Consider the following 12,452-nt stretch of genomic DNA (forward strand, 5'->3'; position numbering starts at 1 on the left):
GACATGCCTGAGATACCGCCATCTATATGTCGATGGATTCCGCACTCACAAAATCATGAAGTTTCGGAACCCAAACAGGTGGGAGAAGGGAAGAAGTAGAAATTCGAAGAGTACATTCTTGTTCCCGCCATTTTATTTCCTCTTCTCCGCACAACGCCGAACGACGCATATCATATTCATTGTACCACTATTGATTGGCAACGATGAGTGTTAAAAATTGCGAATTGCCGTATTATGTAGAATATTCTAAAAGTGGGCGTGCTGGATGCAAGACGTGCAAAAATAGCATCGCGCAAGGAAGTTTGAGAATCGCCGCAATGGTGCAGGTGGGTTATTCGTTGATAAAAGACTTCACACTTGCACACACTTTCCCCAGCATATAACTACAGGGTTATTAATTGAATACCGGTCACCTAACGCTTACGCGGGCCTCGGATAAAATCGGCTACCCTGTTGACACCCGTAGCCGAGTATTCAATGAATGACCCTATATTCCCATAGTTTTAAGATCAGTAAAATACCACTTAGTGCATGCCAAATGCAGCAAGTGCAAGACGTCATCATTTTGAGCCTCTTGGACGACACTTTCAGAGTATTGACACTTTGTAAATTACTGCTCCAAAGTTTATAATTGCAAAGATTGAATTGTAAAAGATATTTATTATTTATCAAATTATTGCTAAAATTGTTGAATAAATTTATTTCCAGAGTCCGTTCCACGATGGTAAAATACCTCATTGGTATCACTCTGATTGTTTTTTTCTGAAGCAGCGCCCAAAAACAACAGATGATATTGCTAATTTTGATGGAATCCGATGGGAGGATCAAGAAATTGTTTCAAAGGCGCTTGGTTTGTGTAATTTGTTGTTCTCATTAACCGTAATTCAAAGAAGTTTTGTTTATTGCACACAATGAGCCGATATAGGCTCAATAATTGTAGCACCAAATCTTGTCGATATTATTTTAGAAAATGTTTCAAATACGGCACCTACTAGAGGAAAGAAGCGATCTGACGCCCCATTATCAGGAGCTTTGAAAGACTTTAAAGTTGAGTATGCTAAGTCTAGCCGAGCCATGTGTCGAGGCTGTGAAGAAACTATTATTAAAAATGAGGTCAGAATATCAAAAAAGGATTACGAGAGTGAAAATGCCAGAGCCTACGGAGGTCAAGATAGATGGTATCATATCCAATGCTTTTCAAAGCTCAGAAAAGAGTTGGAATTCTTTGAAACTGGAAAAAAGCTTCCTGGTTTTGATGGACTGAATAAGGAGGATCAAGAGACCCTGAAAAAAACTTTAATGAAGATTAAAGAAGATGCACCACCAACAAAGAAACTTAAGTCTGAGCCTTCTGATCCCGAGGAAGAATTACAGCTGAAGCTACAAAATCAGATGGTTTTCAGTATGAGAGACAAATTATCGGCACTTCACAAACGTGCTCTTATTTCCTTGTTAGAAGCTAACAAACAAAAAGTTCCCGAAGGAATCTCCGATGTAAGTATCACTATATTGTAACGCAATATTTGCACTTTCAGGCTTCACTAATGATTAAAGGTAATTTGTTGGTAAAAGAAAATAAATTAAAAAATGGAATGAAATTCGCAGTTTTGTTGAAAAGTGTCTTTCCATGTACATATCTGTATAATACGTATACAGAGACCCAGGACCATCACCCCATAGGCTACTAATGTATACCATGTGAAAATCTGTGACTGAAACGGTTTTTATTTCTCATAGAAAAATTGCCGTTTGCTAATTACTGCTGTTTAAAATTTTCCAATCCAGTAGCATGTGATGATTCAGAACAAATTGAGAACAGGGCCAGCTATACATCATTTGACCATCATGTGCTCACCAGCTGCCCTAAGACATCAAATGCCACTGAATTAACCAATTTCAAACAGCTGTAATTCACAAATGATGAATTTCCTATAAAAAGTAAAGAACGTTTGAGTCACAGATTTTTACAGACAAATATTGGTATCCTATGGAACAACAGTCCCGGGTCACCTTGTATATAATAGAGTTTATATAATTAAAATTGCTCACAGCTTGTTAATCAATCGATATCTACGTTGAATAGATTTGTAAAAACTGTTGAAATATTCGTGTGATATATTCTATTTCCTTTGTTACAGATGTTAGATAGAATCTCAGATGCAATGATTTTTGGAGTTTTAAACCCATGCACAAAATGCCAAGGGCAATTGGTTTACAACTCTGGGCTTGGTTACATATGCACTGGTGATATAACAGAGTGGACAAAATGTGAACATGTGACACAAGATCCAAAACGATCAAAATTCGTAGTGCCTGCTAACCTTAAAGAGGCGCATCTTTTTCTGTGAGTATGCCAATGATTTTCGTTGGAATTACCTATTAAATCTCCCACTTTTTTTACTCACAGTCAATTTTTTCTGATTAACACTAAATATGTCAAAGTACTGGACGAATTATGCCAAATATGGAAAAATTAAATACTGATTCCCCTAAATTTGGCTTTGACCTATGGAGGGTAGAGGTAAGGAGGACTGTCTCCATGTATATAAAGTGTCTGTAAAGTAGAGGCAAGTTAAAATGGCGATGCTGCAGCAAAAATTCCGCAAAACCCCAATCGGATTCATCCCAATTGAACCCTGATTGCTAAGCACCAATCAGATTGGTACCGTTATTGCTTATGAGCGCCATTCTAGTGACTTGTTGAACCACTATTTGCTGCTTTTGGTGGACACCTTTACAGTTGAAAACCCATATGAGATACTTCTCCTTACCTCTACGCTCCATATTTTGACCGTGATGTTCAAGTCACAATATCCAGAAAGAAAACATGAAAAGTCATTTCCTGATTTATTGTCTCATAATTTCAGTAAAGAATACAAATCTAGAGTGATGAGAAGGTTGATTCGTATCACCGCACCTACCACATCTTCTTCTGTTAAAAAAGAAGATCAACTAGACAGCGGTCCAAAAATACAAGCGAAACCAAAACCATTGAAAAATATGGAGTTTCTTGTAATCGGCAAAATTCAGAGAGACAAGGAAGAGCTGAAAAAAGAGATATTGCTCTTGGGGGGCAAACTTGGTACAAAAATTCACAAAAATCTGGCTGCCTGCATTTCTAATCCAACGGAGGTTGAAAAAATGAACAAAAGAATGCAAGAAATTAAAGAGGCCGACATACAAGTAGTTTCAGAAGACTTCATTGACGAAGCCAAAGAATTTGATAAACCAGCCATTATGCTTATTAATAAAAAAAACATATGCACATGGGGCGGAGATCCAAGTTTACGAATTACAGCAGTGATGGAAAAATCAAAGTCCAGGGGTAAAAGTCAGTTTGAAAAGTCTGTGTCTGGAAAGATCAAGATGCGTGTGAAAGGTGGAGGAGCGGTTGATCCCGATAGCGGGCTAGAAGATAGGGCCCACATTTACGAAAATGGTCGAGATAAGTATACGGTAACTCTCGGAATAACTGACATACAATCAAAGAAGAACAGTTATTACAAGTTACAAGTACTGAAAGATGATAAGCAGAAAAAATACTGGTTATTTCGGAGTTGGGGAAGAATTGGCACATCCATTGGAGGCACAAAGATAGAAAACCTTCCACTGGAAAAGTGTATAGAGCAATTTGAATTTTTTTATGAGGAGAAATCGGGTAACAAATGGAGTCGTCGTGACAACTTTATTAAAATCCCATCTAAGATGTACCCAATTGATGTAGACTATGGCGGAGATGATGATACAACGAAAAAATTGATGGAATCGGAGATAAAGAGTAACCTGAAAAAACCGCTACAAGATTTGATTAAACTTATTTTCGACGTTGACACAATGAGAAAAGTAATGTTGGAATTCGAAATAGATTTGGCTAAAATGCCGCTGGGTAAATTGTCAAAGAAACAAATCGATAAGGCTTACAAAGTGCTAAGCGAATTGCAAGAATTCATCAAATCCGGCGGGGTCGACTATTGTAAATTTGTGGATGCTTCAAATAGGTTTTACACGCTTATACCACATGATTTTGGAGTATCAGATCCGATAATTTTGGAAAACGAGGAGCAAATCAAATCCAAGTCGGAGATGTTGGATTCGTTACTGGAGCTAGAAATTGCCTACAACTTATTAAATGCAAAAACAGATGAATCTAAGAATCCTCTTGATGCCCATTATGAACAGTTGAATACAGACATTGACGTTCTTGATGTAGAAACAAATGAATACAAATTAATTGAACGATATGTAAAGAATACCCACGCATCAACTCATTCTCATTACGAGCTGGAGATAGATCAAGTATTCGTGGTAAAACGTAAAGGCGAGGACAAGCGTTACAAGCCATTTAAGAAGCTACCAAATAAAAAGCTCTTATGGCATGGATCGAGAACTACAAATTTCGTCGGTATACTGTCCCAGGGTTTGAGAATTGCGCCACCTGAAGCACCTGTCACCGGTTACATGTTTGGTAAAGGTATATACTTTGCTGATATGGTGTCAAAATCAGCCAACTATTGCTGCACTAACCGACAAAATCCGACTGGATTGTTGCTACTGTGCGAGGTAGCTCTGGGCAATACCTATGAGCGACACGCAGCGGATTACGTTGAAAAATTACCAAAAGGTAAACATTCTACATTGGGTCTGGGTCAGACTCAACCAGACCCAGACGATTTTCACATTACAAGTGATGGAGTTCAGGTGCCATACGGAAAGCCAGTACCAGCTAAGCTTTCAAAGTCAACTTCTCTTTTGTACAACGAATATATTGTATATGATGTGGCCCAAGTTCAAGTACAATATTTGGTCAAAACTAATTTCCGGTACAAACTATAAGCTGAAATACTTTCAATGTTACTTGCCAGCTACCCTACCTCAAACAAGTAGTTTGATATTTGCATACCACACAGACCATTTGAGGTCGCCAAACTTCCAAATAAGGCCTACCGATTTGATAATGAATTATGCGTAATAATAAGTTGTATTGTGTTTGTCAAGTCTACTCGTTTTTGTTTTTTATACTTTGAGCATAGGTATAAACTGAGTAAATCAGTCCAATCCTGATGCAAATGTTTTTCTCACTGATTACGCTACCGAGTATCAGTCAAGTTTAGGCCCAAGCTTCAACCAAAAGACTGGGCTACAATAAATTAAATTTCAAATACATCTACGTATACATAGAAGTGCTATTATCATGGGACACTCAACCTTGAAAAATATTGCCAAGTTTTTAGTTTGCTATGATAAATAAGTGAAGGGAATCCATTGTCGGCATTCAAATCAGGAACGATATTGAAATGTTATTGAGAGCAAAATAAATTAGGACTTCAGACCAAACCAGTGATATGAAAATTCATATTTGATTCTTGCGCTATATTTTCTTCATCCTTTTATTTTTGGCATATAGTTATACTTGGTATATATGATGGTTTCTACTTCTCATAGGTATGTATCCTTATTTGAGAATAGTGATAAATTCCGAAGTTACCTTCTGTCCAATATTTTTTATACAATAATCATCAGCCATATTTTCTACGAGACGATTTTTACTTTCAATAATAAATCATACTAACATAGATATTAAAACCGTATTTTATGTTGCAATTGTTGCCAATTTCATTTTCCACTTTACCATTGTATCCTTATTCCTTGAAATTTCACATAGGTATACAGATATCTGACATGCAAAATTAACGAATTTTAATCTGTCAGTGTATCAGATGCAAGCAAACGAAAAAAAAAATTCATGCAATATGACAATTTGGTACGTACAGAAAAATTAAGCAACATATCTGACACCGATAACTTGATACAGGCATTTCCTTGGAAACGTCTCACATCCTCCTTCATGGTTTTTATCTTTCCGAAAAATGATTCGAAATATTGAGGAAACATTACGCGGAATAAATGAAGAGCACGTGCTGTGTAAAATTTTTAGATTCGATATATATTAGTACAATGGTAGTACAATTATTGATTAATATTCAAAATGAAAATCGAAGTAAGATTGGTCAAATGTATTGATACGAATATATCCATCTTCTCCGCCTGTAGAATAACTCCGTCCATTAGGATGAAAGGCTAAAGAATTGATAGGGCCAAAATGGCCTTTGAGTCGAGCGAATTCTTCCTCAAATACCAAATGGAAAAATCGTGAATCAAATTTTCCATGACGAGCCGATGTCGTGGTCACGTCCATGGCATCCTGGCCACCACCCAGTACCACCTGAAAATGGATATAGGTACGATCTGTTACATTCGCATTTTACACAACCACACTACGTACGGATGTAATTTTACATGTCTTGCCGACAATTTCACATAAAAAGAATCAGTCAGTCATTTTTCTACAAATTTGCATATTTACAGGGAGTTTGCTTTTTCTGCCAACTCACTAAATACGAATTGTTATAACTTGATCAAGTCATTTGTAATGGATGTTTAGTGAGTAGTATATAATAAAAAAATTAACCACGCCTCCTAAATTTGGATATTACGTGAACGATTTTTTTTTCAGTTTGTAACCAAAGAGTTGCATTTTGAGTAGAAAATTGTCCAAGCTGCATGGCATCAAATTTCCAATCGTTTAATTTTAATAAAAATTTTATTTCATTCCCAAAATCGCTGACAAGTCAAACGACAAATCAGGAGTATATTCAATTGAACGACATTTAAAATTTGAATCTTACACACTAGTGAAGTCGATTCTGAACCTCCTGGTTTAAGCGGGTCAGAAATAGGGTTGGCTCTGGCAGCTTCTAACTAATTGCTACGGTTCATCCAACAGATACCGCATGTTATTTAATAGGCGTAAGTTGGGCACTAGAGCTGCCAACCTTATATTTGAGCTGCTAAAATTAGAGGGATTCCAAATCGACTTCACTGGGTGTACATAATATGTACATTTTTGCATTTTTTTGTAATATAACATAGGAATACTGTGCATACCTTAGTCCACACATAGAAGTGTACTAAAAGGCAGAATGTTCTGTAGTCAGTGTCAAGTTTTAGTAGGGCCAAAAAAATAAGATCACCAGTTAGTGCTACTTAGACATAAGGTATGCAATTTCTAAGTAGCTACGATCGGGACAACACTTTGCTAAGTATGCTCGCAACTGAAGCAAAAGTACTGCATCGATACAGAAGGAATTGAGGTATTATCACAATCTCATTTGTAAGTGGCTTGCACCACCTTATTTAATGTCACCTATGTTGTCGACACACTTGTCAACAATCGTAAACTATTCCCCTAAAGTTAGCAGAAAAAAAGGGAGTGCTCCGACCTTCTCTCAAGTGTCAGAATGGTAATATCGTTACTTTTCGGGTATTATAAAAAATGTTTAATCTTGTACAATATTCAGGAAAGTATTAAAATGCTGCTGCACCTGCTCAAGACATTATATAAAATTGCGTACTCACATGATCCAAAATTGGGGATATTGTTGCGGAATTGACCGGTCTCTCGGTTTTATAAGTTTTCAAGCACACCAGAGATTCGCTATCAAACAATTTGGCCGTATGATCCTTACATGCTGTCACAAACATGGTCCCATCCTTATTGGTTTGCATATCGTTGATCTGATTCTTGTGACTTTTAATAGAATTAAGTTTTTTCCCAGTCTGTGAATATATTACAAATAAAGTAAACTGAGGAATTGTAATTTAATTCAAGATTAATATTTGTGTCATGTGAATCACAACTCACCCTCATATCCCAGAGATTAATCTCACCATCTTCATGCCCAGTGATGATGGTTTCATCAAGAGCACCCCAAAGAATAGCAGAGATTCGGGGGCCGTTGATAGGTATTCGTCGTATGGCATTCTCTTGTGATGATTTGGAAACGACGTCTCGTGCATCGATAATGAACATTTCACATTGGTATCCCAAAGCTTTATCGGTTGAATAGACAGCAAGATTCCCGGAATAACTAAAGCTACATGTCCTCACCGAACTATTTGTTTCCAATTGACCAACAACTTTTCCTGAATCGAGAAAAATACAGAGAATCGTTGTTGCGTGAAATTCAACCTATCTCAAAATAGCATAAGTTTACATGTTTTAGATTAATTAAACCAATTTGCTCGACTTCATGTTGCCGGAATTAGTAGGTAAAACTAAGTCAGACAAAGAAATTGGAAAAATTTCACATTCATGTCTCAAATCATTGTATCAATTCAACAGATTATAAAGGATATTTGATTATATATTATTGATTTGTTCATGATGCTCGCAGTTATCACCTGCTAGGTTCAGTAACATCTTAAATTTGCAAGTGTATTAGTTTTCCAACAGACAGAGATCGACAAAATTATCGCAGCTCCTCTAGGATAAAATTCAAATACTTTCACTGGTTAGAATACTACAAATCCAGCAATGACCAGTTTCACATCACCTTCATCATATAGATATGGTACGAGTCTGTTGGAATAGAACGATAAGAGGTAACTAACCAGTCTGACAATCCCATACACATAAAGTATTGTCACCACTTCCAGATAAGAATCTAGTAGTATCCCAATTAACGTCGATGCACCATACAGAACCATTATGACCGTTGAAAGTTCCAAGGCGTTCTCCATTGAGGGAGTACCAGACATTAGGCTTCTTGTCCTTACTTGCAGAGAACAAGAGGTCACCCTCCCTGTTGTACTTGATCTTGGTAATGGCACGTTCATGCCCATGAAGCATGAGAGGTTTCTAAAACACAATGCAATCACAAACAATGGAATCCGAAGATTCGAAAAGACACATTCAATATAACCACGTCTGATATGAAACACACATCATTTCACAAGAAGCCTCCTCTAACGTTGACCGAAGATATATAGGTACTTGAATCGACATCTTGCAGTGTCAACTTGAGGTTAGGCACGGGAAGGCAAATTTTCACACGTGTTTATGTGTGTGCACGCGTAGGGGAGGTATGATCTGGCATAATGATAGAACAGATTTATTTTAAGAACAGAAACTTACCATTTTATCTAAACTAATATCGCATCAGCGCTCCAAAATTGCCACAAAATCGACTAGTGCACCAGCTGAACGTCTCACACGCGCCCTGGCCGAACGGCAGAAAGAGATGAGTAGAGCCACAAACCGTCAACGAAATGACCCAGCATTGGCTAGATATTGTAGAAGATGGCCGACCTCATTGGGTAGATGGAAACTCTTTCGTTATAAAAGTCCTCATATTGCTCAACTATTCTTGATGAATGCTGAAACCGTCGCAAAACTTCGTGCAGCTTGTGCCCTTAATTCGAAGCTGTGAACAATCTAATACGTTGACTTTATGGAGGGTAGAGGTAAGGAGGCCTATGGGTGTATTCCGAAATATACCCGCAGTACTGCAAGTACTGGCAACTGCATTCTGAAATCGCGCGACAGCTTACTGCCGCCAGTCAGTGACGTCATGAAATTTGTGACGTTGTTGACTGCGACTACTGCGGCCTGGGCACGGTCTTACATACAGGTCTTGCAACGAAGCCAATTTTTTACAGAGCGGCGTGGTTCTCTTGTTGTCCGTGTTTTAAGTGTTCGAAATAACCATGTCGCGGCGCTGTTATCTAGGGATGTACGTGGGGTAGGGATGAAAATGTGCCATGGAAATTATATTTGAAATGAAGCATATAACCTAAAATCAGCGCGTGCGTCATACTGTAATGATACTCTTTGCCTCTAGTCTCCATACATATATCATTCATAATAATTATATCACACTAATATTTATATTAACTACTTTCATTCATAACAATTCATTACTTGTAATAACAACAATAATAATATAATTATTAGGTTGGCGCTGCATTGCGCACGCGTTGATTATCCATCCCTCGATCACAACGCCGACCTGGCGACTGCAAAGTGAGATAAATCAGCGCCCGTGAAATGAGCCACCCCCACTACCTTCGTTGCAAGACCTGTATTTAAGACCGTGATTTCGGAATACACCCCAGATTGATATCCTTCAAATGGTTTGTCGTCTGCGGATTATTCGGGCTTCAGCATAGCCACAAATATGAGAATGTTTCTTAAAATAAAGTTTATCTTGAGATTTACGTAAGGAGTCGTATAAGCGGATTATCAATCACTTTCTCATTTGTGAAATATTAAAAGATTCGTCGCGCGTGATCAAGTGTCTGTTGTAGTTTTGTCCTTTATGTAACATAAATATATGTATGCCCGTGTTCGATTACAATCCGGGCCCTAACCTATTCTCATGCATTGCATAGCATACTCGTGGTCACAGTGATTGTAAAACTAAATTGGAGAATATGCAGCGCGTTATTAAATGTCCGAAACGATATTTACCTTCGGTGAATGACATTTTTAAGTTGGCGTCAACTGTTGCGGGAAAATACGAGTCGGTACTGAGTAGACCTAATTTCAGACTAGTCCTGAATCGCGCCCTTCGAATCTCACAATGCCTGTCGTTTCAGGTAAGAAAATCATATAATATGCCCGACTTGTATTTTCCTAGTCTCATATCGATAGTTATGAGAAATAAATAGATCAAATTCAGTATTCAGCAATTCTTTTAAGATGCAATATTTGAGGATGTGGGAGAACGATGAAATGACTGTAATTATTTTTTAGGGTCAAATGCGTATGCGAATGCATAAGGAGGTATGCGCCATTTATACCGTGTTACGACGCAGCGGATTCGATAGTGATTCAAAACTACGCTGCTTTTATAATGCCAGATGCTTCTGTACCACAGGTACGAACAATAGCAATAAGGCGGCGAGTGGCGGCCGTGCTGGAGAGCCCTCATCTCAAAGCTCAGGAGATAATCCGAATAAAAATGACAATGAAAAAGTTTCTGGTCTTGTTCCCAAGTATTTAATGTGGCTTACATTTTTCTGGCTGATTGTCAGCTTGGTGACCATGCTAACACCGAATAATAGTCAACGGGAGGTGAGTGTATATGCAGATCCCATGGTTCAATTCTTGCCGAAACTACAGGGTGGTCCTGGAGTACAGTCTTATAAACTACCAACGTATTTCTCGTAGCAATCTGCAACTGAAACGTCTATTGCATTTCTATAAAAAATTTTCTATACGCGAATTACAGCTGTTTGAAATTGACCAATCTGGAAGCTTTTAATGACCCAGAACGGGATTGGTGGATCGTTATTTCATCACTACGCTGCGTAGTATCCCGGTTTATCATCCCTGTGTGTGGTAATCAATTCTGATGCTACCAAGTTGGTTGATCGAATGGCTTTTATTCGAAACCGAAGAATTTCTTAGCATTGCAACCCAATTTTTAGTTATCGATTTTAACAAGGAATACATTGTTGCTTGGCAGCCTATGGGACAATAGTCACGAACGACCCTGTTTATACAATGACAAGGTTTGTAGCATTAATGTAACAATGCACTCTTATGACAAAAATATAAATTTACGATTTTACATTTGTCTGGAATTTCGTGAAGCATAGTAAAGGAAAAAATACATATTTTGAAAACTCATGTCCTTCAAAGTCAATCTGAAGTTGGAAAACAGCTATTTTGTTCAGAATGTTTTATTATGTTAATGTTACCAGTCTGAACCTTGTCATTATACGAGATATGTAATGTATATGAAAATGCTAAATATGTAAAACCTGAAGCACATAACTTGAATAACTTGTCTAGCAGATTGTGTACGTGTCCTGGAATGATTTTCTCCATCACATGCTCTCCAAAGGTGAAGTGAAAGAGTTGATACTTCGACCTCAAATAGACATGGTAATTATAATCTTACACCCAGACGCTGTAATTAAAGGCCGTAAGATTGGAAACGTTACACACCTAATGACGGTAGGCGACTTAGATCGTTTCGAAGAAAAATTGAGAGCTGCTGAAGACAAACTGAACATAAGACAAGGTACTGTCAAGAATGTGACACCTGATCTACAAACTCGAGTTTTCACATCCCCTTAGGAATTTACAACCAGTTTATCAAAAATGTGTACTTGTATTGCGACAGGTAGAGCATTGGTTACTTGATCGTTTAGGAAATATATTGTGTCAGGATCATAACAGGGTTTGACTGCTTGGAGACTAGATTGAATTGTTGTTTGTATCCAAATATGAATCGTGGTGATTAAATGCTGTAGCGATCAGTTGATGTTGAAACTATGAACAGTTTTTCTATTCGGTTCAGTCACACCCTAACATTACATAGAATATAAATTTGCACCTAAGAATATTGGGTTTGTTTCTTTCTGAGTGTATCAAAAGTCAAGCTTAATATTTTCAACTGATATTGAGAATTTTAAATTACCATTGCCAAAGCTGCCACCAAACTGAATAGACAATCTGTACATTTACCAACAAAATGGATGCAAAATTCTCTGAATTTTGCAGCAACATTTCGAATTTTGGAATAATTTTAAGTGCTAATCGAATCACTTTTTTTATTTCATACCATAACACTCGAAATGCTATGGGATTTGCTTATTAGGAT

General features: G+C 37.5%; 2 protein-coding genes across 2 annotated transcripts in view; one reads left to right on the plus strand and one right to left on the minus strand.

The window, feature by feature from the left end:
- Parp1 (Poly-(ADP-ribose) polymerase) overlaps positions 1-12,452 on the plus strand; it is a 27,591-nt gene continuing 15,139 nt past the window's right edge. Inside the window, exons 1-8 of the mRNA XM_046609894.2 lie at positions 1-326; positions 709-850; positions 968-1,494; positions 2,139-2,344; positions 2,868-4,830; positions 10,231-10,437; positions 10,595-10,915; positions 11,639-11,870. Coding sequence (XP_046465850.1) covers positions 204-326; positions 709-850; positions 968-1,494; positions 2,139-2,344; positions 2,868-4,830; positions 10,231-10,437; positions 10,595-10,915; positions 11,639-11,870 — 3,721 coding nt within the window. The 5' untranslated portion in view covers positions 1-203. The remainder of the gene's footprint in view (positions 327-708; positions 851-967; positions 1,495-2,138; positions 2,345-2,867; positions 4,831-10,230; positions 10,438-10,594; positions 10,916-11,638; positions 11,871-12,452) is intronic.
- On the minus strand, positions 5,924-9,368 carry eIF3i (eukaryotic translation initiation factor 3 subunit I). Its single transcript, XM_046612448.2, has 5 exons — positions 8,975-9,368; positions 8,452-8,698; positions 7,703-7,983; positions 7,417-7,617; positions 5,924-6,223 (listed from the first exon to the last, which is right to left on the minus strand). The coding sequence occupies exons 1-5, from the start codon at positions 8,975-8,977 to the stop codon at positions 5,975-5,977; spliced, it is 981 nt and encodes a 326-aa protein (XP_046468404.1). The 5' UTR covers positions 8,978-9,368; the 3' UTR covers positions 5,924-5,974.

The sequence above is a fragment of the Neodiprion pinetum genome, chromosome 2 (genome assembly GCF_021155775.2).
Source record: "Neodiprion pinetum isolate iyNeoPine1 chromosome 2, iyNeoPine1.2, whole genome shotgun sequence".
In the NCBI taxonomy this organism is placed as follows: domain Eukaryota; kingdom Metazoa; phylum Arthropoda; class Insecta; order Hymenoptera; family Diprionidae; genus Neodiprion; species Neodiprion pinetum.